This window comes from Corvus hawaiiensis, chromosome 1 (assembly GCF_020740725.1).
Source record: "Corvus hawaiiensis isolate bCorHaw1 chromosome 1, bCorHaw1.pri.cur, whole genome shotgun sequence".
NCBI classification, from domain to species: domain Eukaryota; kingdom Metazoa; phylum Chordata; class Aves; order Passeriformes; family Corvidae; genus Corvus; species Corvus hawaiiensis.
The window spans coordinates 68,344,184-68,372,155 of NC_063213.1; the positions used below are offsets into that span (position 1 = coordinate 68,344,184).

The window sequence follows — 27,972 nt, forward strand, 5'->3', positions numbered from 1 at the left end:
CAGCCTCCTCCCCCAGAAAGCTCATTGTGTTCCCGGGTGCCAGGGGTGCTGCTTGCTCTCCAGATGGTTACCACAGGGCCCATCTGTGAAAAAATGAGTCAATGGCAATTGCAGCTTGGGATGCGTGTGATGGGATCAGATCTGTCCCCTCAGGGTGCTTGCACTCCTGGGGGAGCAGGGCAGGGGAAGGAGAGTGCTCCAGCCAGGTGGCTTTCTGTGCTACAAGCCAAACAGTCTTCAGCAGTCTTCTTGTACCCTTCAGCTATGAGAAAGCGTAGTGCAACACTTATGTGCAGGTAACCAGGCTGCCCCCAAAACTGCTGCAGCCCCATGCTGTGCCTTGGCAATCAGCCCTAGCAAGCTCTTTATCCCAGCTGCAGTGCCATGCTGCTCCCAGGTGCCCAGCTCGGATCTCTGACCCACACTCTGCAGGTGTCCTGACCTCTGTGGAACCACCTTGCTGTGGCTGGGAAACCCCCAGGGAGGTAGGATGGAGGTCCTGTCTTCCAGATGATTTACTTGCTGCTTCCCATTACAGGAATGTGACTCAATTCTTTCCTTTTCTGCCCCCTGGCTTGATTTCAGTGGTGTTTAGCCAGTGGAGGTTTGAGGCTCTGGTGCTATGGGGTGAGAAGACATAGCTGCCTGAAAGACGGTAGAATCCTCTTCACTGTGTCTCCTTGTTCCTTCATCTGCCCTGCAGCAGAGGTGAGTAAGTGCCCTTGGTGGGTCCCATGTATGTAAGAGGGGCTGCCCACTGCCCATGAATGTTCTCAGTAGGTGGTTTCTACCTCTGCTGCCAAACAGCAGCAGCTGGCAGAACATAGGCCTGCCTGAATTCTTCCCTGTCCATTGCCTTTTCTCCGTGTAGCTCCACTGGCCTGTGGAGTTGTCTGACAGAGGAGGTGTCACACAGTCCCCAGTTACCTTAGAGCTTGGTGAAACTGAAGAAAGTTGACATGAAGTTGAAAAGCTCCCACAAGCTGCTGTCCCAGACCTGTTAGGTGATGCACATTTTATCATGGGCAAGAGCTGAAGATCATTTGACCCAAATATAGCTGTGTGGTGCAAAATACCTTCATTGTCCTGGGCAGCACAAGGTCTCTAGAAAAAGCTGGGCTGACAATGAGCTCTCCATGTTCATGTGTCCTGCAGTCCTCTGAAAGGACTGCTGTGAGGACTAAGCAAGGGAACCATCCCTGTGTCTGCCTGGGAGGACCCTTGAAAACCTGCACACGAAGCTGCATCATAGGCTCCCTGAGGCAGACACCATCAAAGTCTGGCAACGTGGTAAGCATGGCTTCTTGGACTATGTCTGTCAGAAAATCCTCTCCTGTCTCCCACTTCATATGCTCTTGTGCCATAAGCACTCCTACTTTGTCTCAAAAAGAACTGCAACTTCAGTGCCCAAGTTGTTTCCTTAGCACAAACACCCTGAAATGCTCCTGGTGAGCAGAGTTGCAGTGAGACAGGCAGGGAGGGGAGGGAGGAAAAAAAAACATGCCAGCTGTGGTGGCAGATCCTCCGAGGTGGCATGGGGAGGGCTTGACAAACCTTTCAGCACTGTCCTATTGCAACAGGAAGGAGGAGGATATACAGAGGTTACTTAAAAGCCTCCAACTTTTTCCCTGCTTCCATTGCACTGCAGAAATTCTGCAAGGGAGAAGGAAAAAAAAAGACTATCTGAAAAGAAGGTACCCTTGATAACTAAAAAACCCCTTCCTTTTAGAGCTTACTTCTATTAAATAATTTCTACATTTTCAATTGCTGTTTTCAGGGGCTTTGGGAAGAAGTTTTCCTCTCAGTCATTAATATTTTCTTAGAAGGGTGGCACGGCTTTTTTACTGCTACATGCTTACACTGAAATAGATGTGAAAGCAGTTTTGAGTAGCTCAAAAAGAAGTCTCTGATCAGCCTACATCTAAGATTTCCCTTAAGGACATTAGTGGGAGAGAAATAAGTGGATAAGTGCTTTTTTCTTTTCCTTTTTTTCCATTTACTCCCCTCTCTCTTCCCCCCTCCCCCTCTTTTTCTCAAAAGTGGATTGTCTGGGTGCATAGGGACAAAAATACAATTCTCCACTAATCATCCACAGACTGTTGTAGGCTGTAGTATTTGGCTTGATTGAAGTATGACTTATAATGCCATTTTTATTAGGGAGAGGTAGTGTGTGATGCACTTTCTGAAAATATAATCTGCTATTTTGGATTCAATAATGCTGTTATGGAGTATGAGAGAGTGAATGATTTTCCAGTTCTTTTACCTGAAACTTCCTAATGTTTTTAGTGCCTTGCTTCTCCTAGGCAAATACTTCTGTGTTAGACTTCCCTCCTCTTCTCCCACCCCCTCCTTCTTCTCTTATTCATGTGTTTTGATGAACACAAAATGCCTTCCAATCCTTAGAGAGCTGTACTTATCATTAGACTGATGTTTTCTCCCTCTCAGGTTTTATTTATGTAAGTCAAAATTGTGTAGCTCACTGACACCCCACATTGCTTTTGGCTTCTCCCATCTTGCACGTACCATGCTAGCTCATGTTTGCTTTTTCCTTGCACTCTTTCTTTCATAGTATTACACCTTTTTTAGTACAGGATGTCTGAAACAATGAGCACTAACGAGGAGAAGAAACTTCCGTTGAACGGGAGAAGAGCCATCCCACCAAACAACTCCAATGATGAAGAAAATGAGGTCCCTGAGATGGAGGCTTTTGGATTGATACCTAGAGGATTTAATCCTAGAGGTACAGTGTATAATTAAGCCATAAATTTATTTTTACATCTTCCATACCCTTCTCAGCACAGATCTGTGAACTAAACCCAAACCACTTTTTCCTTACATCTTTCCAACTCAGTTTTTCTTGCTGCTTATGGGAAAACTTACTGAAACCACCTGTATGCATGGAAATGTTAACACGGGTTATGAGTAGGGAAAACGAGGAGTGGAGAAGCTGAGTGACCAATTTTCAGCTTGAACTGTGAGACTGGTTAAAAAAAAGGCAAGAATGGGTTTTCTCAGTTTGATCGTAATCACAGAGTTACTTTAGGAATCTGCTGGCTTCAGGCACGGCTGTGGCAGCATTGGAGTAAAGAGCCAGAAGGAGTCTGTACTCTTAATGGCCCTTCTCATTTATATGGCCTTAAACTGCCTGTGAAACTGCTGCAAAATGTTGTCTGTCAGGGAAAACTTTTGCTATAGACATTCAGCTCACTCACAAAAAATAGCATGAGACTAAAAGGAATACCCATATGATTATTTATTCTCCTGTGAAAAATGTTTCAATCATTTGACTGGGAAAACAAAACAACGTCATGGTAGAGGATAGACAAATCAAAGTTTTGTTCCCACTGTCAGCTCTTTGGAGGCAACCAGAAATAAAAAATATGTAAGATTTGGTTAAAAGAAAACAGGACTAACTTCTGAATGACTCACTAATGAAATGATGTTAAATTTTTTGCCTATTTGAATTGAACAGCAGAACTTGTTGAACGTGGCAGCTCAGGGTAGCTGGATGTAATACTACTTAATGCTCATAGGGGAATTTTCAAGAGTTGAAGGAGTGCTTAATAAATGTGGACAAGAATTAATTACTGAATTTCACACATTGGGAAGCAGGCAAAGAGATTTTAAGCGACAAGTTGCAAAGCATTATTTCTGTAATCCTAATCATGTGCCTTAGCCACCCTCCCCACACGCCCTGCCCCACCCCCATCTTAGCACACACACATTTCTTTTAAAAGCATTTATTTTTAAAAAATGCCTGAGAAAAGCAACTGGCATGTTAAGACTGCAGAAATTTTGCTTGAACCTATTCTGACAACCCTGTAGCTCTGGGGCAAGTGTGTGTGTTTAAATTGTCAAATGCAATGCAGTGCAGGTCCTGGCTAGACACTGTTTCAAACCTGATATGCTCACCGAAACTGGAGATGTTTAAGTGTGGGATACCTTAGAAGGAATGCAGCCTGTAGCTAAAGCCCACCAGTACCAGGAGAAAGATTCCTATTGCTTTTTGATGTGCTTCACATCAGGCTCTGAATGAAGTGTGGTGCTTGTGGGTGGCAGCCTCCTGCTTTTCAGAAATGCAGTGGCAACTTAGGAATGTCGGGTCAAGTGAGTTGAGGCAGCAACCCAGCATGTCCTTATGGTGATGCTCCTGTTGAGAAAAACATCCCTTGTCCAAAGCAAGAGCTTGTGTGGACATTGGGTAAACCTGGCTATGGGACTGGTATGGCTGGAAAATAAATCTGTGTGTGACAGCAAAATTCTTTTTGTACATCTGGATCAGCTCTGCTGTACAATTCTCTCCAATGCTTGTAGCAAAAATATGCAAGGGGTGACCTGAAGGGTCACCGGAAAGGTTCCTGAAGGGACTGCAGCAGTGTTCCTGTTTTGGTGCACATCAGCTGTGATCTAAGCCGGTGCTACCAGCTGATGTTAGTGTGGTCCCTGGACATATTGTTTGGGGTAGGACGCTTAAGTCACCTGTCAGACCGCGTTAAAGGTTTATTGCCCCATGGTGCTCACCCTGACATTCAGGAGCTGAGCTTGCCCCGGAGCACTCTCAGTGCTGTGCTTGGGGGATAAAATGAGTGTCCACGGGTAGAGCAGGAGCAGCACAGCACGACGGGGCTCTAGAGCTGTGAGCACATCCTGGCAGAGAGCTGCTTGTGACACCTTCCCCTTCTCCTGCACACCCCTACACTTCTGCTTTGTCCAGATTTTTCTGTAGTGTTTCCCAGATTTTGTTGCCATAATACACTGAAAAAAAGTGTGCAAATGCTTTTATCTCTCCTGTTACAACTGAGGTGTTTTCTAGCCTTTGGACACCTGCTATAAACATCTAAACACCTGTGTCTTCATCTGTGTCAGATCATAGTCAACACAGAGCCATCCAGGGAGTGGAAGTGAGGGCACAGGTTGTCCAGGGAGTCACTGGATGTCAACTCCATGGTGATCTGTACCCTTCTCTCAGCTTCACCGACTGCAGCAACCAGCCATCAACTGGCCATAATAAGAAGTTACATACCAAGCTCACATCATTTAGATGCCTAAATTTAACTGAATTCTGCCCTTGATCTGTGCAGTGTAGGAGTCTACAGCTGAGCTAGTCACCCTCGTTTCCCTTGACAGCCAACAGAAAGAAACAGGCATTTTTAGGGTGTGATTCATTTGACCTATTTTAGCTACTACTCTCGGATGAGGTAAGACCCTGTGCTTGCCTAGCTCTCTGCTGACACCCACTTCTACTCCGCTGAATCACAGCCGGGACGAGCACGGCGGCCGCCAGGGCCGGCTGCGTCCCCAGCCCGGTCAGTGGGCTACCTGCTGCTGGAGCCGGCTCGCCTGCGGGAGGAGATACTCCTGAGGGGGACGGAGCGCTTCTTCAGCGAGAAGCCTGTGTCCCCGGGAACATCCCTGTGCCATGTCCTCCCTCTGGCTCGTCCTGGCCAGCTCATCTCACCACAGTGTGTCGTGAGTGGGCTCGGCGGGAGGACGCAGCCCTGCCACCCCGCCCTTCTTCGAAAAGTCCGGCGACTCGCCAGGCATTCATGCTTCCCCTGCTAGCGGAGTGATGGGCACTTCCTTTGGAAATTCACGCTAGTTTTTTTAGTAACTCAAAGCCCTTCCTCTCTGCTTGTCCGAGGAAACCTGATGTTTGAAGGCTATTCTTTTTATTTGAAAAACCGCTCAAGCTTGTGCTCATTTATTTCCCTGCAAGCATAACATTACAAAAGCTTTAAGAAATCGCACTGCTGCCTCTCGTGCAGCAAACCTTCTTGCACTGAACAACAGAACAGGCTACAGGCAAACCCTCAAGTGGACCTGACTTCAAAGGAGGCCTCGATGGCCACCTGTCAGTCACAAATAGATGAGCATCGCCTGGAGCTTTCCTTTGGATCACACCCTGATGCTGGTGTTAGCACATCCCATTACCCTGCTCATGTTTTGCCCTCTGTAATTACCATTACTGTAATTAGCACAGGCTCAGCCATGGGTTATCTTCATCTGTCAAGCTTAATGTACATTTTAACACTGATACCAAAAATGAAGTATGTTTTCTGCAGATGTGTATGGCTGTGTTCTGACAGGAGCCATATAAAGTCCTGTGGTAAAATGAAGCAAATGCTGAACTGAAAGCCCCGGGTGGTTTAGCTCTGCCGTGCCTTGAAGACATGCAGAGGAAGGGTGGGTTCACTATTGCCTTTTATTGCAGAACAGGAGATGAAAATAAAACAAACACTCAGTTCTGGTTTTATGCCTTCTTGGAAGGAGGGAGAAGCTGAGCCAATTTCTTATTGATACTTCACTTCTCACAGAACCCCAAAATACACAGCTTTTACCTGTAGTGCTTTCCGCCCAGATGGGGTTGCGACATATAAGGGGAGAGACTCTTCCCCTCCCCTGCCCCTGCTTTAACCCTCTACTGGGAATTCCTGCCTCGTGTAATTGAATTGTGAATTTTGTCAGCATTTTTGAGACAGCATTGGTAAGTTTTTCAAGGAGGGAGGTGAAGACATGCCCTACTTCAGAGAGGGGCAATGAGAAGGATTTCTGAGCAAAGTGTTTCATGCAGACATCTCTGTAACTTCAGCCAGTGCTAAAGCCAGTGGGTTTTCACAGAAGTTACTCCAGAAGCTTGATGAATTGAGCAGAGAATAACAATAACATTGTCATGGGACTTTAAGCCTGACTCAGGATTGAACAGAGTATTCCAGCCTTTTTGCAGATTAGGGCTAGCAGGAGGCAGATGGTTTTGCGTTCAGTTATGCAGGGCTTTTCCATGAAAGGTTCCTTATCTTTCTGTGTCCTCAGGCATATTCCTTTCCTTCTGTTTCCTAAAAGACACGGCTAGGGATCTGAGGGGTGATGCAAGCAGGAGTGGGACCTACTCCCACTACCATTACTCCCCTGTCTCCCATTAGCTGTTGCCCAGAGCCCAGGCTGGGGCAGGTAAAGGACCATGCTTCCCATCCAGGGAAGGTGCTGACTGCAGGGCTCTGCTGCTTGTCAAGAACTGACAAATTAAAACAATGTGCAGAGCTCTAGTCTGAGCTTCTCTGAAAGGGGCCGTGTTCAGCCCTCAGTGACTTGAATGTCCGACTCATTTACTGGGCACATCATTCTTGCTCACAGTGTGCTTAGCAGAAGGCCAAATTAGCCACCATCACAAGTACACACAGCTCCACCAGCTGCTGTAAATGTGCACCTCTTTTTGCCAGGCATGAGTTTGGCTCTGTCACTAAGTGTAAAATGCAGGAATTAGCTTGTTTCTAACCGTCTGCACCTGGAACAACAAGCTGAGAGCTGCCAATCTAGCTTTACTCTTCTGTCTCTCTCCTGGTAGTGACTAGTAATGGACCTGCTCCTCCTGGCAGAGGTTTCATGATTATGTGCCTAAGCATGTAGGCAAAAGAACGATATCCAGTTCCTTTTCATGTGGTTTTTCATAGTGTGAGAATACTCCCATTGTGCAGATTCATGGTGTGGTACAGTCATGTCGCTTATGGTGACTGCGAGCACCTGTGGCTATCCCAGTGCCACCCCACACTGGTCATTAGCTGAACAAACTACTTCCAGTCTGCTATAACCCTTTAGACAGCCCTAAATTGAAGGGAGCAAAGCTTTTCCTGTGCATGTTGTAGATACCTACTGCTGCTTGCCTGTAACTCTATGCTGTAATTGTATGCTGTAATGTTATATTTAGTTTTCATAAGAAGACACTAATAGCAGTGGAGGTGTACTGAGAAGCTGAGTCTAGACACATGCAGTACACCCAAACCTTATCTAATACAGGCAATCCAAGCTCTCAGCTGAGTGCAAGATCATTAACTGCCTCTCAGGCTCTTCAGCTCTCAGTACCAGTAGCATTTTGCAAGCAATGTATTTAAGTGTCACAAAGCCCTTGTGAATTTGCATTTTACAAGGTAGGGGCCTGCAAGAAAGGAGACACGATGCCCCAGCTGTCAAAGCCCCACTAATTGCTCCCGTAAACTTGTGACAGCAAGGCCCAGACTTGAGGAAAGCTGATGCCAATGGAAAGTTGTGGGCCAGACTCTCCTTGGGGACATTCACCTTCCAACACCTAACTACTCTGTCTGTGGTTGCTTTCACCATGCATTAGAAGCCTTGCAGCCTCTGTGAAAATGGCAGGTTGTTACAGCAGGGATTACTGTAACACGCATATATCAAACCAGGAGTCCCGTGGAAAAGAAGTATATATGGACGGATTCTTGCTAGATGTTTCAGAGATCCTTATTTCTCCAGCTGCATGGCCGGGGCTCTGCTCAGGAACTCTCACAGTCACGGGACCCGAGGGTCCTTCTGCCCGCGCAGGGGAACACAAAACAACCAATCGGGAATGAGGCTGACCAGCGGCAGGGAAACCCCGTGTCTCCCCCACAAGGGCCCATCTCCCAGGGCTACATGGCAGGGGGGGAGACCCCAACAGCAGGTGGACAGAGAAGTGTCAGTCCAAAAGTCTCTGCTCAGCCAGGAGCATGTAAGCCCCACACAGGTCCAGCATGCTCTTGTTGCATGGTGTCCCTTTTCCGGAGAAGGGGAGGACATGGCCTCTAATGATGTTGATACCAATACTGACATTTCAACACACTGACTCCTTCCCCCTCTGTTCATCTATGTGTCTCTGCAGACTACCTGCGTGTTGAGGATATTTACATGTTCAAGGACCCTCATGAGATCAACAAGCAGGAGCACCACACTGACAAGTACTACAACCCCAAGCTGATAGTGCGTCGGGGACAGTCTTTCCAAATCCAGATTTACTTCAACCGGCCCTACAAGCCAGAGACGGACCAATTCTGGCTGGAGTTTTTGATGGGTGAGTGCCTGGCAAAGGTTGTGTCTTATCAGTAAAGCAATAGTCTCTCATAAACATGAACACAACAGAACTTAATGGCTGGGTCTTTTCCTGTTATGATTGATAAACCATAAAAACAGGCCTAGCCATAGGCAAGGAAGTGTTTTTCTAAACAGGGTTTGAATCCTTTCTTGAGAAAATCAGCAGAATTTTGTGTGAGAGAAGAAGGAGCAAAATGTGGGGGTTTCTGTTTCGTAAGAAGCTGTACTTTTTTGAGCTTTCAAAGTTGTATCTGGTTAATGCTGTATGGCAATGCTGACAGGTAGGTGGAACAGGAAACATCTTTTGTTACTGTTTAGGAGATGTAGGGAGGAGGAGTCTGTTGTTTGCGGTAGGAGGGGTGAGTGTATGAACTGAGATAGCAAAATACTGATTGCATAAAGAGGGGAAGTTACACAGGGTGGAAGAATCTTGCAACTTTTCAGCCTGCATTCACAAGCAACTTAGTACCAAGAGAGAAAGTTCAGTGACTGTAATTTTGGACCAGAAACAGAACTGTGAATCATTACATCACTAAGGTTGGAAAAGACCTCTAAGATAATTGACTCTACATGTTACCCTAGCACTGCCATGTTTACCGCCAAACTATGTACCCAAGTAAGGGTTGTGATTCCACGACTTCCCTGGGCAGTCTATTCCGATGCATGACTATCCTTTCAGTGAAGAAATTTTCCTTAATATCGAATCTAAACCTCCCCTGGTACAACTTGAGACTATTTCCTCTTGTTCTGTTGCTTGTTACCTGGGAGAAGAGACCAACCCTCTCCTTGCTATACCCTCCTTTCAGGCAGTTGTAGAGAGTGATGAGGTCTTCCCTGAGCCTCCTTTTCTCCAGGCTAAACACCCCCAGCTCCTTCAGCCACCCCTCATAGGACTTGTGTTCCAGACCCTTCCCCAATTCACTTGCTCTTCTCTGGACCTGCTCCAGCACCTCAATGTCTTTGTTGTAGTGAGGGCCCAGAACTGAACATGGGATTCGAGGTGTGGCCTCACCAGTGCTGAGAGACTTACTCAGGACAATTTGAGAGACTTTCTTGATTTATTGCTGAAAGAGCAAGAGAGTTTTTTGCCTCTTGCTGAGAAGTCTTCATCAGAGACCCAGGTCCTAAGGTGCCTGTGTACTCATTGAAGGTACAGGACTAGAGAAGAGCATGACCTCATAGCCTCACTAGAAAAGGAGAGAAGCAAAAGGGTTTCCTGCTATGCTCCAAAGTTGCCCCCAGCAAATACTGGTCCCTACAACGCAACTCTGGGAAACCCCCAGCTTAATCTAGATTCATTTTGGAGTTTCTGTGTTAAGACATCAGTGTTCCCCTTATAAAGTCTTTAAAGCAGGTTATAATTGGTGTTTTAATTTACTTTACTGTGAGATGCAGCTCTGAAATTTGTAATGCTGAGTCTTTTCCATCATTGAATTATGATGATGTGGCCATTTATTAGATTTGTTGCCTTCTAAAACTAGATGGGTGTTTATCTCTTAAACATATGTGCAGTGAAAATGTTACTGTCTGCACATTTTTTTTCATGGGTCTCTTCTTTCTAATTTAAATTAGGGTTGGAAGGCATGTTATGACAGTCCAGTGAATGATTGGCTGAACAGCCACGAGTGCCTTTAAAAATTTAATATGCATAAATATCATTAGTTCTTTTGGGATTTAATTAAATTCAAGATTGTTCCCTTAATCTTTATATGTTTAAAACAAACAGCTGTATCAAGAAGAAGTGGAAAATGGAACATTTGGTTTTTATTGCACTCTGTGCAGTTTGCATTTGTTTTAATCAGATATTCTATATTGGAAGAAGAAAATTAACACTTCTTTTGACATTGCACTATCTGATTAAGAGAACACATTCACTTATTTTTCTGTTGCTCTCTCCTAACACATCCATCCATGGTACCTTGAATCTCTAAGCATGGGTAAAAATACTCTCATCTTCAGCCATGGTAGGAATGGGGTTAAATACAGCCTGAGCCAGGGGATTCTCTGCAATAAACACAGCTCTGAATGATTCCTTTGGAGTTAGCCCTGAGTCTGTGGTGGAATTCCCCTCTCTGTTCCCCTCTCTGTTCTTCACTGTTGCTGTCCTTCCTGTGAAATGTGATGGGTGTCCATGTGTGGTGGCTGACAATCAGCTGCAGGAAAGTGCTGCAGATACAGGATGATGTTCAATGCTATTGCCCTCCCCTGCTTTTTAAGTGTCTGCTTCTGTGAACACCACTGCCCTCTTGTTGCAAGGACTTAGCTCACAGAGATTCAGTCGGGAGGTGTTCAAGCTCCTCTTCTGGGAACTGGTCAACATTCAGCACTCTGCAAATGTTTCTCTTTGTGAACATGTGGTGAAAATGCAGTATATTTGTTCTCAGAGGCTAGCAACAGGAAGCAAAACAAAAACAGTCCACAATGGAGAAGGAAAATTCAGAAATCACATGCTTGACTCTTGCTACTTCTCCTTTTAGTATTAAGTCCAATGTTTAATGCTGAGAAGAGAAAGGAAATTTATCTTAGTTACAAAAGACAACTGCCTGCTGAATGTCTCAGTGCTGTGCTCTCAAACCTTTTGTCACAGGGAGATGTGGCCATTTTCATCCAGTTTTTTTCAGTTTGTCTTCCTGAAGAGCTGGCACTCACCTCTTGTACTCTTGTACACCTCTTGTACCTCTTGTGCTGCCTGAACAGCAGAACCCAGTCCAAAGCTCTTGCCCAGGCTGCCTGTGAGCAAGGGGGAGAGGCAGGCACCTCCAAGCAGAGTTTAACCCTGCTGTCTTAAAGTGGGATGAACTCTCTTCTGGATTTTTTTTCCTTCCTCTATTGAGTCTCTCTCATAGACCAGATTCTGACTTCTAGAACATCGAAGGCAGGAGAGGTGAATCCTGCCCTTTGGTACTGTCAGGCAGAAGCTATCCATAGGGAGTGGCTCAGACAACAGCCCTAGAGCAGAGGCAGCTTGAGCTCAGAGAAGCTTTTTGTACTGAAAGGAGTATACCTTCTAGGAATGTGCTGAGTTTGGGAGATTAAAATGATGGACACACAGAAATATTGGCAGGCTGTTGTAAGATGACCTTTCCAAGGAGCACTCTGTCTGCCTGAGCAGTAGATTTCAAATGGTGCAGCAGAACTGTTGAATAGGATAACCTAGATTGGAGGGGCCTCCGTAGGTCTCATCTCTAGCCCTTGGTCAAAGCAGGTCCAGCTTCTCCAGCATCTCTGGGTCTTTCCCTGCGAACAGGTTTTGAGTATCTCCAAGAGTGTGGATGTTGCCCCAAGCAATGTGGACCAGACTGTCCTGAACTGCAGAACTTTTTGAGTGGTTCAAGGTTCTGTTCTCATAAGGTACAAAGATACTCTATAGGGATGGCTGGCTTTGGCTCCCAGGGAATTCAGCTGGAGCTGGGAAAACTTGAAGTCTCCTTTTGCAGGGCTGTGCCTGCAGTGGGGGCTGTTTATACAACAGTGCCTATGAAGCTATTCAGAAGTTATTAGTTTCCAGCTCTGGGAAATTTCCCAGAGTTGACATTTCCATCACAGAATTTTTATCCATTAAAGACTAATTTTGATCCTGAAAAATGTGACAGTTGTAATGGATTGATCATGTGGGTGTGCACAGAATTATTCTATTTCCGTTATTCCCTAAAATTTCCCTTCCCTTCTCTTTTTTTTTTTCCCCTATTTTTTCTTCTTTTGCATCATTAAAAAGATGATTAATGAAGCAAGTAAAGCAAGTAGAGACTGCTTAATCCTTCTAATTGATAATGAATCAAGGGTACCTGGGACAAATGCTGCTTGTGTCATATGAAACTAGGTCTGTAACACTCACAGAACAATCTTTAATTACAATCTTATTTAATCCACAGTCCATTTAAATACCATTTACACAGAATTTAGAATTCATAAGTTAAATTGTATAAACAAATATATATATATATATGTAAATATATAAATACATATGTGAATATATGAATAATTCGCCCCAATCTCTTGAAAGTCACTTTTACAGATATTCTTCTGTGATGGGTCCTTATGATGGAAGTCATTCTTGCTTTAACAGACTGTTTCCTGTAGAGTCATCAGTGGTGAAACTGACTGAAATGCTAATGTGAATTATCATAATTCAGTTTTGCACATAATCCTTCATTAAATTAGGACCATAGTTGCCTGCCAAAGTATGGAACACAATGAATGTGCCAAAAAATCCACATGGAAAAATATCCACTTATAAAGAGTAATTGGATGTAATTCCAGTTCTTGTGCTGGACCTCAGCCCTGCCACAGTACCTATGGTTTGAGAGCTGCTCCATCACCACATATTTCCTTTGTTTCTGCCTTCTGCCTGGTTTTTACAAGAAGAAAGGTGAGCATCACCACTTGGGAGATACTCATTTTATTGCTCTGGGGTTGAGATGAAAGAGCCAGGAGAAGTGCGGATGCTGTGCTTACATCTAGTTCCTCACAGTGGGAATAATTTCAGTTTGTTTGGAGCCTCAGCCAACCCGGACTCCTTCACCCACCTTGATCTGTCCTGACTCCTGCCTTTGCAGTGATGGGGATATTTTGTGTTCCTCTTTGCTTTCCACAATGCAAGGCTTAGCCTGGCTGAGCACAGCTCCCACACCTGGGACAGCCAGTTTGGTGTGAGTGCTGAAAAGTTTCCACTGGCACTGCTGCACTGGTAGGGATTTCTCTGAAAAACAGATGAATGGTGAGATGAGTTTATACAGTCTTCACTCTTGCTTTTAGTAGTAGTTTCCAGTGCATGGCTGTAAATCCTTGTGGGGCTGATGAGTTTATATGTGCATCCTGACTCTAATGATGTATTTCCCCACATCCTCATAAATTGTTGTCTATTTGTGTTTTCCTTAAATGGCTTCATAAATCCATATATATTGGTCTAGCCCTAAATGTCATTATGAACATTTTATTCATTGATGCACTTCTGGAATGACCATAAATTCCATTCCCCCAGGCTACCATCACCTTTCCACACGTGTGCATGTGTGGACACCCACGCACCTGTCCATATGCTCTCTTCAGGCTTCTATAAATCATTGGCTTCTGGCCTGAGATGAGAGACTTACTGCTCATTTTTCCACAGTCTTTCCAAGCCAGCTCCAGAGGGATAGCTAGAAACGCATCAAAGAAGCTAAGAACATAAAGATGTTAGAGCTGATCCCGTATGGCTTATTTAGGTGACACCAAATTCCCACTTATAGTCAGAGGGATAGCTGAGTTCAACTAAATAACTAAATGTCCAGTCCAGGATACACACACCAGAATCAATGGAGCTCTTCATACTGTCCTACAGTGTCCACAGCCTTTCCCTGTTTTCACAGCAGAGTTGGACCAGGGATGATTCCAGGGTTATTGAGGTTTTGGTGATTTTGTCAGACAGTAATTCTGCCTTAGTGGGAAGTATTTCTACCTCTGCTCTTACCTGTCCTCCTCAGCAGCTCTGGGCAGGGCAGGTTGTAGCCAACAGAGGTGCTGGAACATGAGATATCCCCCAGCACTTGGGATGGGATTGTCGAGCTGAGTTCTGACTCTGGGTAAAAGTTTCTCTTTGGAAAACTTCGGATCTTCATGTTTTAGCAGCTTTCTTGGCACTATCAAGAGAACTAACTGGTCTAGAGGACACAACATGTTGATGTGTAACAACACTGCGTGTTTATTAGATCCCTGTTTCACAAAGAACTACAAAAAATTGAGCAGAGATACAGAAACACCTCATGGTCTAAACTTGAAGTCTCATTTTGTGATAGAAAAAATAATTTATTAGCAGTGGAACATATTTTCTAGAGATTGACTCCCAACAGACAACAGACTTGTTTGCCAGCTCTTAGCAAACAACAAACCTCTTCACTTTCTGAACAAAAGCATTGAGGTATATTTTTCCTCCTCTCTGGAATTCCCAACCAGCCCCCAGAGGAGCAGAGAGGAGGGAGTCCCTCGAGGTGCTCTATAAATGCAGTATTTCATGCAAAGCAATCTTTATCATGCCAACTTTTGCACTGCTGCAGCAGCAGCAAGTGGCACATAAAATCTAGCTGTATTTTTTAGTTGTTTTACTAGCTAAGGTGCATGGCTCTGATGTGTGTTTTACAATTGTAAAGTGCTAGAAACATTCACTGCTGGGACAGAGTGGCCAGATGTTAAGTATTCATAACTGGAGCCATGAGGAAAACTTCTTTCTAGGTATTTGTGTTTACTACATCTCCAAGTTTGTATATAGCACTTCTGAAGGCAATGGAATTTGGGGGTGGAAGGAATCCCGATGAGATGTTAGAAATTAGAGACTACTGCTTTTAACAAAAAATTCTTTCTTTTTCTTACTGCTTTTGATTGCTTGGAATTTTATTAGAGCATCTCTTCTGTTTCTTTATTTTACTCTGTGTTCCCTGTCATGAATCCCATGTGCTAACACCCATCTCCAAGGCTGCTTGCTATCAAAAGGCTTACCTCTGCTACACTGTACAGCCACTGTACTGGTGGCTTCCAGATCAAGCTTATTTATCAACATGTCACAATTATTATACTTCCATGTATGGCATTGAAATAGGTCCTTTACCCTTTATATGAAAGAGTGTATCTAGATAAAACAAATGAACCTATCGGAAAATTGTTAATTACTCTGTGTAATATGTATTCCAAAGGGAAACAGATTATTTGACTCCTTGAAAAGCCAATCTTCCAAGGAGGGTTCCTAAGAGACAAAAACTACTGAGAGATAACTTTGTTCACCTCCCTCTCTTCTGAGGTATCCCACTTCCATCAGGAAGGAAATGTCCTGTAAAGCTCACTAAATCTCTAGTCTCTGTGCTACCAAACTTTCCCTCCTCACTGCTGGAAATAAAGCTCAGTTGTGTAGGACCTATCCAAGAGCACCTGCTGGTCCCTCCACTGTCTGTGCCAACAGCACAGCACTAACTCAGCTATGGCATTTATGAGCTGTTTAATGCACACACACAGCAATGTGCATGTCCACTGGGGATCAAGGGCACAGCTAAACTAAACTAAATGTAGTCAGGAGCTTCCAGGCACTGGGCAGAGAAGGCGAAGGAGGAGAAGAGTCTGAGCAAGCCCTGGGTCCTGTTAGTCACTCGCAGGGAACAGCAGCAGAATTGGATAACTGGAGGAGGAGTGCTTGTGTTTTGGCAGCTGAAGCCACTGTACCTATCTCTCACCCTCTCTCTATGTCTGTAAACCCCTCTCTGGTGTGGCAGTTTTACCCAGAATTTAATACAGCTTGCTTCCGTGCCTCATGGGCCCAGAGCTGACATGCTAGGGAGATAAGGCGTATATGGAAAATAACTCACTTTGAATGCATGTGTGTGGCCCCCACCCTGTGTTTTAGATTGCTCATTATTTTCCTGCTACATAAATAGATTTTGGCAAGCTTTGACAAACACTGGACTTTGCTCTTTGCCCCTGTAAAGAGTCTATGAGTGACAGGAAACATCCCATGCATTCCCACATCCACACACACTTCAGTCATGGCACCTTTTGCCATGTAGATCTTCACTCATGTTTTTTTATTTATTTTATGACTGCCTTTAATAGCAACATCAGCTACTTTACTCCTCTTTTCCTGGGTACCTGGAAACACCAAGAAGTGTAAAGTTGAGCTCAGCTGCAACTGAAGTGAGAAGGAGCTTTAGAACCCCAGCTTAATTAGCTATGGAAACCAAGGTACAACAAGAAAGGATAAGAAAGAAGTATCAAAGGATTGCAGACCTGTGTACTGTGCATCAGGGGAAATAGATTTGTTTGTGCCATTAAAAGTTCTGTACAAGGGAGGTTTCTGTAAAAAGTAATGTCTTCTGGCAGTGTTGTGGCTCAGGACCTAGCACTGAAATGCAGAGGGTTGGAGGCCCAAGAAAGGGGGTCACTGTGAGTTCTCTCCTGTCCTCTCCTGCTTCAAAGGCAGGACAGTCAGCAGCTTCCATTCAGTACATTATATCTTCGAAGGAGCCTATGAGAAATTCACCCAGTGCAGGAATCTCCAGACTTTCTGAGCTCACAGGCTGGATTTTCCCATTTCCATGTGCTGTTAGAGTGAGCAGACAGGGATATCCCAACAGCATGGTGACACGCAAAGACTTTGTCTGCCACAGAGCAATTGGCTGTGAAATGTCCTCGTGCAAGGGCCAGGGCCTCCTACACCCAAAGCAAACGTGAGCACTGGGGAGTGAGGCAATCACAAAGAACTGGCTGTGGAGCATGGTTCAGGTTGCCAACTCCTGCAGCAAATCAGAGCTGGAGAGATCTGAGCCAGCTGATGCTACTGGCATAATGTCAGCACCCTCCTGTCAGCATAAAAAGGGTTTATCTTGTCTACATGTCCTGGTCCTGACATGCACTCAAACTGCCTACTGCCTCTCCGTGGGTTGGGTTAGCACCAGAGACCCTTCAGAGAGTGCTCTGCCAGGCATTCACAGGCTTTTGGTAATGAGTCTTTGAATAGTATTGAGTCTTCTTCCTTAGAGACTAAGCCAGAGAATGAAATCATCACTGTTATTCCTTCTGAGAAAGGGCCAACATTACAGATATCCCAACTATGAGCCAAAGTTGGCTCTACTTTTCCCCTGCAGCCAGAAATGTGTGCTCAAGATGTAGGTAAAGGTCAAAAGGCCAAGCCATCCTGATAGGACTTCCCTGCAAAGTTGATAAACATGGTACTGAGCCTATGTAAGAATTATTTTGCCAGCAAACTTAGCATGCAATGCCAAAGTTACTCAGCTTTACAGCGCTCTAATATCAAGACAACAGATGTGTGTATATGAGACTAGTGTGGCTGATGCTGTCAGATGTCTAGATGTGTGTTTACAATGCAGCTCCACAAGCTCCTAACAGAAGTAACAATATCCTTACTCTTTCTTTTACAACCCTTTTTCTCCCATTTGCATTTTGTTTTGCTTGGTTTCTGGTTTGGTTTGGTTTTGTTTCAGAAGGTTAGGGAACCTGTCCCGTCTTCAAAGAAAACATTGGAAATTGCTCACTGTGCTCTTGAAGGCTCTGCCTATCTTCCCAAACTTCCTTGTGGGTTCAGGATTTATGTAACCATTAGCAAGCACCAAATCATGATCGTCTGTAAGGACCAAAAAATGTTCTCTTGCATTTACTATTTATAACACCTGAGAAGTATCCTGGCTTCTAGGATATCCCTCCCTGGCAAATCTGCTGTATCTGCAGGGATGCAGGCATTGTCCCAGAGCACCTTCTCCTCATGGGTGAGCAAGCTAATGCCGTGACCTCTTACTCTGTGGGACCAGCTGTGTGAGGCTCTGGGCTGAAGGGACCTTGCATACTCCTCAACAGCAACTACATCTGCTCCTTGTCAAGCAAAAGGTATATTAGGGTGTCTTGTGGCTTTGCTTGTTTGGAAGGGAAAATGGGGTTTTGAGTTTTCAGAAAAAGTAAGAATACCAGAGGCTTGGTACTTCGCCAAACCTGCTTATGAGGTGCCAGTGGCAGTGGTCCCATAAGGACATCTTGAAACGTTTTCATGGCCGCTTTGAGATTCTATCTGGTTCCTGTAGGCAGATTTTCTGGGAAGTAATTCTGCAGTCTCCCCATGTACACGTGGCATACACAGACATGGCAGTGCAAAGTCACTGCCAGAGCACGGCTTCTCCTGTCCCCAATAGGCTCCTACACCAACATGCAGCTTCCAGCAAAGACAAGGATGTCAGTTCCTAACCATGTTAAAATAGTAATCTCTTCCCCCTCCCACCTTTCTGAAAGAGGTACGGGAGGTATTTTTAAAAGTAACACTTGTTAACAGTTTTCAAGGATATCAGTTCAACTACTTGGTTTGTTCTGCTGCTTTGTTTGCGCGGACAGCTTTTTTTAGAAAAAGATGATGTCAAAACTAGAAGCAAAATATCAACTGTAGAGGCAAGCTGGGTCATACACAGTTGCACTACAAAGAACAAGAATGTGTTCAGCTACCAGATCTGTTACCTCTATAGGCTCTTCTCTCTACACTGGCTTTCTTTTGATGGTTTATATTTGAAGTGGCCAGTGCTCTATCTTCTAGTGTTTTCTATTGATTTTGCTCTCTTATTATAGTCCTTTATTCTTCTGTAGGGCTTTTCCTTCCATTGTGCTCCTCACTGATCTGAATGAGTTTCATGGGTTACAGCATCCCTGGCCTGCAGGGCAAAGTGGGCTATTTATGTGCACTGAATATCTGCAAAATGGAAATTCATGTGCTCAGAATAATCTCTTGGATGAAGCACAGTAGCCCCAGATTTCTCAGAAACACAAATGTCGTGGCAGCTTGCAAGCTTCAGATTTAAAGCTGGAGTTGTTCTTTCCCAAAATGTAGCAGCGTTCAGATCTGGGATTATCTTTACATCAGCTGTATAAAAATAAGCAAGCAAGAAAATCAACGCCCTTATGAGTTTAATTTTGAAGTTCTTAAATAGTAGGAATGAAAAATATAGAAGTCTGTCCCTCTGTCTGCCATCATTGCTTTTCATTACCCTATTTTTGAATGAGTCTGACTTTCAGCCTAAAATATGAAATGAAGAGTAGATTTGAGAATGAGATAAGGAACGCATCCTTCTCACAAGTGTCTCTTCTGTCTATGCTTCTGGTTGGCTTCCAGATTTAGTTTGGCTCTACCTCAGTCTCAAGGGGTAGAACTTCACACAACTTTGAATCCTGGCAGTGTACATGTTTACATGTAGCCTATCCGTCTAGCTGCTTTTAGAGCTGGCAGAGTAAAATAAGCTCCTCTTGGGTGTGATTTGTCTTACTGTGAGGCAGAATCTCACGTGCAGTACTTTGGTGGTGTGTCATACTTTGGGACCCATTTCTGGCAGAGAAAGTCTGGTGATTCAGCCCCAGTGTGGTGGTTTATATTCTATAGCGTCCAGAGTTGGCTGCCATTAAGTCCCTGATGCTCGGGGGGAACCGAGCACTGGGTATCTGCAGGTGGACTCTCTTTGTGTTTCCTCCATCTGTGTGGACTTCAGGAAAGAGCGCTTGGTCTCTGCTTGGCAGTGCAGTAGTGCAGAGAAGAACAGGGTTCTGCTCTGCTAAAGAGCTCCAAAGCTGATGTCTGTGCCCTAGACGGCACTTGTGTGCTAGTGACAAGGGTGGTGGGTGAATCTGAGCTGGGGAAAGGGCTCTTACCTAAACTCACCAACCATCTAGCTGGTGTTGTTGACACCAAGGCAAGGAGCAAGCTGGAGTGCAGCTTGCTGCACTAGGATAAACGGTGGTGGCTCATGCTGGCAGGGCTATGCTCCTGGCAGTGCTCAAGCCAGTGAGACTGAAGCTTGCTGGAGTGAAATGGGTGGAGGTGTGGACACAGGCTGCCTGTGGGGTGCTGTTGCAGGTATTTGTGTAGCTGTGCTGTCAAGTGACCAGGCCCTGTGCAGGGAAATGAGAGAGGTAGGTGATTTTTGCCCACTAAAACCTGCCTCCTCCATTGAAAATAAGACAAAGGGACAGAGGACTCCAAGGAAATTTAAAAACTGTCAAAATAAGGTGAACCTCTTCACTTCTCTCTCCAGGTCGCTACCCACAGCAAAACAAAGGCACCTACATCCCAATCCTAGTAGGCAATGTGCTGAAACCTGGTCAGTGGGGAGCCAAGATTATCCACAGGGAAAACAACTCCATTCGGCTGTCCATCATGTCCTCTCCCACCTGCATCATTGGGAAGTTTCGCCTGTATGTTGCTGTCTTGACTCCCTTTGGCATCCTTCGGACACGCAGGAATTCAGCAACTGACACATACATCCTGTTCAATCCCTGGTGCCAGAGTAAGTACCTGGTCAAAGGCTTACACTTTCTGCTGCTGGGCTCATCAGAGGATTGGTCCAGGAAGGGAAGCTTGGTACCGAGGAGGTTGGAGACATGTCAGTTTGGATCTGGAAAATTTACAGTAATTCTGCCAAAAGTCAAGTCTTTCAGGCTGGGGACTAGCCCTGTGTGAGCAGGACTTCATGCTGGAAACCAGTGCCTGTGTTTTATCTAAACTGCAGTTTTATGAGGCCAAGCCTGTGTTTGCTGGCTCAGGCTCCATTTCTCATAGTAAACATACCGCAAGGCTTTACTCTGACTTGAGCAGGCAACAGTGAGAGTTTCCAGTGTGCCTGTATGTGCCTTGAACAAGTCAATACAGGCACATTTTCTCCAGCATTTGGTGTGGGACAGGATGTGGTGGCCTCACATACTCTTGACTTATGTCTCGAATTGCCATGTTGGGGATTGAACATCTGCTGTCAAAATCTTGCAGGAATTCAGGGGGAGCTGCTGCTCCTGCACAGGTTGGGTGGAGCCAACTTGCTCAACCAGTGGCATCACTGGTGGTGCCTTCCTGCTGCTACATGACATTTGCCCTTATAACTTCCCCTTTAGCGGTGACTAATTAGCAACGGTGCCCTCTCTGAGGAACAAAACACTTTGCAAATGAGCCTTTTTTTATAATACAGCGGGTTGAAGAACAATTTATTTTTAAAAAAACTCTCAGGATCCTTGAAAGAAATCAGGCTTTACTCTGACAGGGTTTTATTTTACCCAATGAGCTCCAAGTCTGGCTTTCAGGAGAGGGCAAGGAGGACCAGAGAGGTTTGACTCCGCCTTCTGACAAGTTGTAGCACTGCCTCAGCTTCCAACACTTGAAAGGCTCCAAGTATTACAGTATATTTAGGTCACCAGCTAACTTTAATATCCTCCTGTACTTTCCTTCATTTTTCCATTCTTTTACCACAGTATTCGCATCAAATAATCCTGTACCAAACAAGGGCCTTCCTACCAAGTGACAAGTAAGTTTGGCATTATTAGTACAGCCATTATTCAGCTGCACTACTGTCAGTACATGAAATGATTTGTGCTGGATTCGTTACTTGCCCCTAGTCTGAGGGAATATAAGCAATGATTAGCTTATGCATTATTTAAGAAGATATAGATTAATGCTGAATAAAGCAGAGTTAGTTAAGTGGGAATAGGAGGGAAGGGCAGGGCCCAAGGCCCTGCCACACTGTGAGATACTTCTGAAAGCAGTGTAGGGCACCTCAGAGCAGTGTGCTAACAGTTTGCTCTGGAGGGTATGCAACAGAAAGAGAGGAGTCATTGCCAATGCTATGACCCACTGGGAGCAGACAAAGGTTCTTAAGGTTTGTTTTGGCACCATCAGACTCACAGCTTCAACCACGGAGATGCAATTCTCCACCTAAAGGTAAAGCACTACTTGATTTTAGTCCTGGGTGTTGTAACAGCCAGCACGGTGACTCTGCAGTGGCTCAGCACATCTTTGGAAAGGGATAAACCCCAAGGAAAAAGCTTCTTAAATTGCCTCAGTTTGCCTCATGATTAGCAGACAAGCAGCTAGGGCTGCATGCAGTCCTAATGTGGAGACAAGATGTGTTGTGGGGGGGTTGGCTACCCCACTGTGGTGTGACTGGGACCACACAAGCTGATGTGAGGTGTTAGAGGGAACAACGGGAAATCAATCCCAACTTCACACCTCCTTGCCCAGCAGCTCTATGTGCTGACTGATCCACCTTTGTTCATGGCATTTGGACACTTTGCTCTCCTGTGCCCTCCTTCCCTCACACCTGAGCTGAATGAGCCCAAAAGCCAGCAAGATTAAAACCACAACATGGGAGTAAAGCCACAGGGAGCAAGACATACAGCAGTTGCCTCCAGCGGCAGGCATTGTCAAGACTGATGGAAAAAGTCTGCCTTAGGAAACAAAAAATACTCTCTGTGCAGCAAGGACATGCTTTGTGACCCCAGATCCAGGGGAAGCAACTTGGGGACCACATTTTCCTCTGCAGCTTATGTTTTCAGATGTCTCAATGGCTTCAGGTCCTGTCCCTTGCTGACTACTGTAGTTTTCATTTCCTGCATGTTTCATTTGGATTTGGATATATTCTCATTTCTTGTTGCTACTTTTACTCCTAGGTAGTTTGGACTAATTGGCTCCTATATCTGTCTTTCCCTCCTTTCCTTGTGTTAGAAAATCAGGGACTGTTTCTTCATGCTTTATCCCCTGGCTAGAAAAGATTTTTCACTGGAATGACAAAAGGGTAGAAAAACTGAGGTAGTTAAAGTGCAGAGAAAACAATACTTTGAAAATCTTCTAGGCTTGTTTGCTGGGTTAATAGCTAAGCAGAAAAGCCTGAGTGAAAAGCCTCATTAAAAAGAGAGAAGGCTGATGCCAGGAATGAATGGGGATTGTTACAGCAGGGAGCAGAGTATGGGCTCTAGTGCAGCTTTCGACTCATCATTTTGGAGGAACATCAATATGTCAGTATGAGCTTTTCTTTAAGACAGAGGCATTTGTGCCCTTTCTTATTACTCCTTTTCTCACTGTAGTTCAATTTTGACATATTTTCCCAGGCAGGAATGGTTTTTTTCCTGCCGCTTCAGAAGTTTGAATACTTTACCACTCAAGCTACAGAGCACTTTGCTTCCAAAATCATCATATGCTTTTATATATTTTAATCCTTTTAGCTACATTTAAGATTGACAACTAGGAATACTTTAAAGACAAAGGGCCTGATTCTGCAAAATTGTATACACCAGCCCCAAACAGCTGGGAATTCACCTAACTAGTGGATTGAGATTTCAATTACTCAGGTGAGATTTTCATTGCTTAATGAGCAAGGTAAAGTCTGTGAGCAGAGGCAGCATCCTTTCTTCAGCCAGCTGACATAGGTGGATAAAACAGATGTGCTTTTGGGCATGCAGAGCTCTCTTCAGTTCTGGAACAGAAGATACAAATGGCAAGTAGTTAAGGATAACTTCTTGGAATTTAACTAAACTCTTGGCAATATCAGACTACATGAAAGCGGAGAAGAGCTCCTTTGATCTGGATTCTGTGGGCTCTTTCCAAGGAGCTGTGAGCTCTTTCCAAGCAGGTGCTGAGTCCCTGCAACTTTCTGCTGGGGAACACTAAGTGCGTGTCAGGAAAAGACCTTGTACTGACTCCTGTGGCTCTCTCACAGGTTGAGGTGCACAGTGTAGCTGAGAAAGTTGCACACCCTGTGGGCTGAAGTGTGCGTTTCGCTCACCCAAGCCTCATGCAAAGCGTATTACATTTAAGGAATTAAATATATTGCAACTTTGTTGAGTCAGCTGTACATTTCTCCTGCTTAAATGTCCTAATAGAGTTTGAGGATTAGTAACATGTGGTTGACTTTGGACTCCTCTCACATGTTGCCAGTCATCCAAATTTGGCCCAGTAACATTTTCTTACTTTTATAGGTAAATCCTAAATTAGATTGCTTGTGTCATAGATTCCACATGGGCAAAATTCACACAGAGCTTCATCCTTCTGCTGCATTAATGTAGGCAAGTACTAACACTATTCAAGGCAGCATACTGCTCTTGATCCTGGGTGGAGTGGTTTTTGTAGATAACTACGTTTAGCTCTTGCAGCTTGGGGTTTGTCACAGCACTGTCCTCTTCCCAGAATGAGCCCTGGGAGCCCAGCCTTACATTCCTGGATTCCTGCACATTGAAGGGAGGCTGTGAGCTCAGGGCAAGCCTGCTGCTTCTGCTTCCACCCATCTGCTGGTGCTGCTGTGCTCAGCTGTCACTGTCTGCGTGAAGAAATGGCTTTTCCAGCACCACAGGGTTGCTGTGCTGGGGTTGGGGTCCCTCCATTCTGGGTAGAGTCCTCTTATGTTCATTCACCTTCCGAAATCGAAAGGGTTACTCTGCACTGCTCATGTCTTTAACAAGGGATTCCTTGCCTTCGATGCTGTCTTCACGTGAAGTGTATTTTCACCTTACCCAACTTCAAACGGAGTAGCATAGAAGCTAATTTGCTTCTTTGTAGCATTGCTGGTGTCTTAGTAAATTCCCAGGATAAAAGAAGTGAGTAAAAAAACTCCTGAACTGCTAGAGAAAAAGAACAAACAAACCCAGCACATTTCTGTGGAATTCTTCTGTTTGTCAGATGTGAGCCTCCACTTGCACAAAATAATTAGGAATTGCATTATGTAGAGCATGTTTAGCATCAAAGTAGTCACAAATGCCTCATATTTTCTTCTAAACAGTCTCGAGAGTAGTGAAAGCTGTCAAAAATCAAAGCAGCTGGCTTTTCTGTGAAACACAGAAGACCTTTTTACCTTATCAAAACCACAAATATTTAAAATAATCGACAGAGAAGTTAATCAATTTTCATCTGATTTAGCAAAGATCATGCAGTCTCAAAATAACATAAGCATCTCAATTGATACCAACAAGATCAATGTTGATATTTTTAATCCCCAAAAGAAAACAACAGCTGTCAAGAAGGCATATGCACACACTTCACTGAATGTGTAACTGTACAGAAGAAGGTGTGAATTCTCCTCTTTAAATGAACTCTCTGTACTATTTGTATGGATGGACTTTAATAAAATCCAAAGCTCAGTGAGAGAATGCAGATAATTGTTCAATGAGTAAATCAGGCAAATCCAGCCTAATGAAACAGAGCCTAGATGATCTGTAACATCTGTGATATTTTAAGTGGGATGTTATGCAGGACTTGTTGGACCACAAAAAAGTCATGTAATACAGAGTTTCATAAGTATGAGAGTCCCTTCTTGCATAAATGGCTGCAGCCTTTTCATTCACTGTGAAGTTCTAACATTCTTTTTCACCTCATAGCCTCTGAATATAGTAAACCCATGATCATCCACTTTGTACCTGGGTGCAGGCTGACTAGGTCGTGGGTAGTGAGAAGCTTATAAAGAAACATCTTAATGGCTCAGCCTTTAGAAGCCAGGTGAATACCACCACCCTGCCAGATACAAGAGTGGGTCCCAGACCTGTCTCCTTCAGGTAAAACTCCATAAAGCCTCCGCTTGCTCCAAGTTGTACTTAGTCATCAGAGCCTGTGCAACAGCTGCCATAAAGCATAATGGCAAGCACTGATCTCCTCAAATGCAATACAGGCTTCTTGTATTTAACCCCTGCTTCTCTATCATTCTTTGCACACCAATGTGGAGGTCATTATGTAACATATCTATGCATAATCCCTTATATATGTATGGACATAGTAATATAAATTCAAGGAAAACAAAACTTCCAGAAGGGTCAGGTGTGTATATTGGCAAAGCCCTTCACCTAGCTGAGGCTAATGTCAGTCTCACCACTGATTTTTTTTGGTGGGCTCAGATTTAGCTTATTTTCAGCCAAATTGCAGTTTCATGGACAAATGAAGAAGCTTTTGAGGATGAAGTTTACCAGAGAGTGAAAATCTGATTTTCATTTCAACAAAATACAATGAATCAATAGGCTTTTAAAAGTTGAATGATCCTCTAGTTATTTGTAGTGGGGTGCTGAAGAAATCTACTATCACAGTAGTGAGTGGTAGTTTTGTACTAGCTCATATCACATTGTCAGAAGTTATTGCTTCCCTTTAATTTGCTATCTGGTACCGTGTTACTGATTTCCTCAAATTAATTAATTCCCATGCTGTTAACTGTTAAGCTGCATCTCTTAGTCTCAAAATACAAGCCTGGAAAGATATCTTCAACTGTTCTAGAATCACAGTATCATGGCCTGCTTCATACTTACCTGTGAATGTCTGAATAGTTTCATGTCATTCAGGGCTCCTTATGAATGTTAATAATTAGTTATTTACATATGTAAATCATGTTTGCAAGTTAAGTGTCCGTGCTTACGCTCTTGATTTTTGATATAAATCCAATCTAGAATGTACCCTTTGTATATGTTTTGATGAAGATCTTGTCCAATTACTTCCAGTTCTCACTTAGACACTTGAATTTCTTCTCATATGACCTGGTCAGTCATACTGATACTCCACTCAATAACTAATGTACAGAAAAAGCAACCAGACCTTTCTCTTAATACGTTATAAAAGCTGTATTCCATTTTTTTAATGCGCTACAGATTTTTCTTTAAATCTCTTGACCTGAGCTGCTTTCCATTGACATTAATAGGTTTGAAATTGTTCTTTGATCTGTTTGTACAGATGCGGAATTGCATCATGGTGCTCCAACTTTTAAATTAGTTGTACACAGTAATCATAAAATTCTTGATAAGATGTGACATTTTAATCATACTTTACAGATCCTGAGAAAACAGGCAAGAGTTGTTTTTCCATCTTGCATGTTTTTAAGTTATGTACCATATTCCTAACTATGGTCACTACCTCCTTATTCCTGTACTCTGTTGAAGCAAGTAATGCTTTGTTTGATGGAAGAGGGGTACTTTTCATCAGAGATGACTGTATTATATGCTCAGATGTTTTATCTGTCCTATATGAAAATTAAACACTTGTGCTAACATTTATTTTTGGTAAACTAATGCAGTGGATGCCGTGTATCTGGATGATGAGAAAGAAAGGGAAGAATATGTCCTGAATGATGTTGGTATTGTATTCCATGGAAACGTCGAAGATATAAAATCAAGAAGCTGGAGTTACGGTCAGGTGAGCTGTTTAGATCTTCTCTGGCTGCTCTCAGTAGGACAGCAAATGAGTTTAATTGACACCAGACTGTGGTTGAGACTGTGGGCTCTAGAATGCATTATTGGTTTCTCCTTCAGAAAGATAAGGGGTATCATTTTAAAATTGTATGAAGTGGGTATAAGCCTAATCCAGAAAAGCAATGCTATAATAGCTGATATTTAAAGACCTTGTTTCAGGGGCATATTTAGGATACTAAGAGGCTGCCTGTTGGAAGTTATAATCATTAGCTGAGGTTTCCACAGGGCAGAGGTATTTCTGCTGCTGCATTATTGCTGCTTCAGGATCAAATCAATTTGGGAAAAGTAGAGTTGTTTGTTTTGTTTTTTTCATTTTTCAACAACAGTTTGTATTGCTTTTTGACCTTTCTTTTTAGTTTTAGCAACTTGGTGGAAATAATTCTGATCTTCTTGGGGGTCAGATAGTCACAAGTTTCCTGTGAAAAACTAGCATTTAATCCCAAAATTTTAAATTCTGGGGGAATCTTTCCCTTTTCTGCCTGGACCTGATAACATCAGTCTCCAGTGGCCTCTTGCAGTCTGGGGGAGACACCCTCCCCCAGGCTGGAGTGGGGTATTGGTGTGCCTTCAATAACACAGGATCATAGAATAATTTGGGCTGGAAGGGATTTTTAAAGATCATCTGGTTCCACCACCCCA

The 27,972-nt window shown here is 44.0% G+C and overlaps 1 protein-coding gene across 4 annotated transcripts in view; it reads left to right on the top strand.

Moving 5' to 3' along the window:
- Positions 1-585: 585 nt before the first annotated feature.
- Positions 586-27,972, top strand: part of F13A1 (coagulation factor XIII A chain) — a 61,341-nt gene continuing 33,954 nt past the window's right edge. Inside the window, exons 1-5 of one of the 4 annotated variants that reach the window (XM_048309847.1) lie at positions 586-708; positions 2,587-2,740; positions 8,648-8,836; positions 20,394-20,645; positions 27,159-27,277. In XM_048309847.1, the coding sequence (XP_048165804.1) occupies positions 2,593-2,740; positions 8,648-8,836; positions 20,394-20,645; positions 27,159-27,277 (708 nt within the window). In that variant the 5' untranslated portion in view covers positions 586-708; positions 2,587-2,592. Of the gene's footprint in view, positions 709-1,593; positions 1,695-2,569; positions 2,741-8,647; positions 8,837-20,393; positions 20,646-27,158; positions 27,278-27,972 lie in introns of those variants that run through there. The other 3 variants (XM_048309839.1, XM_048309834.1, XM_048309851.1) reach the window with 3 other exon arrangements.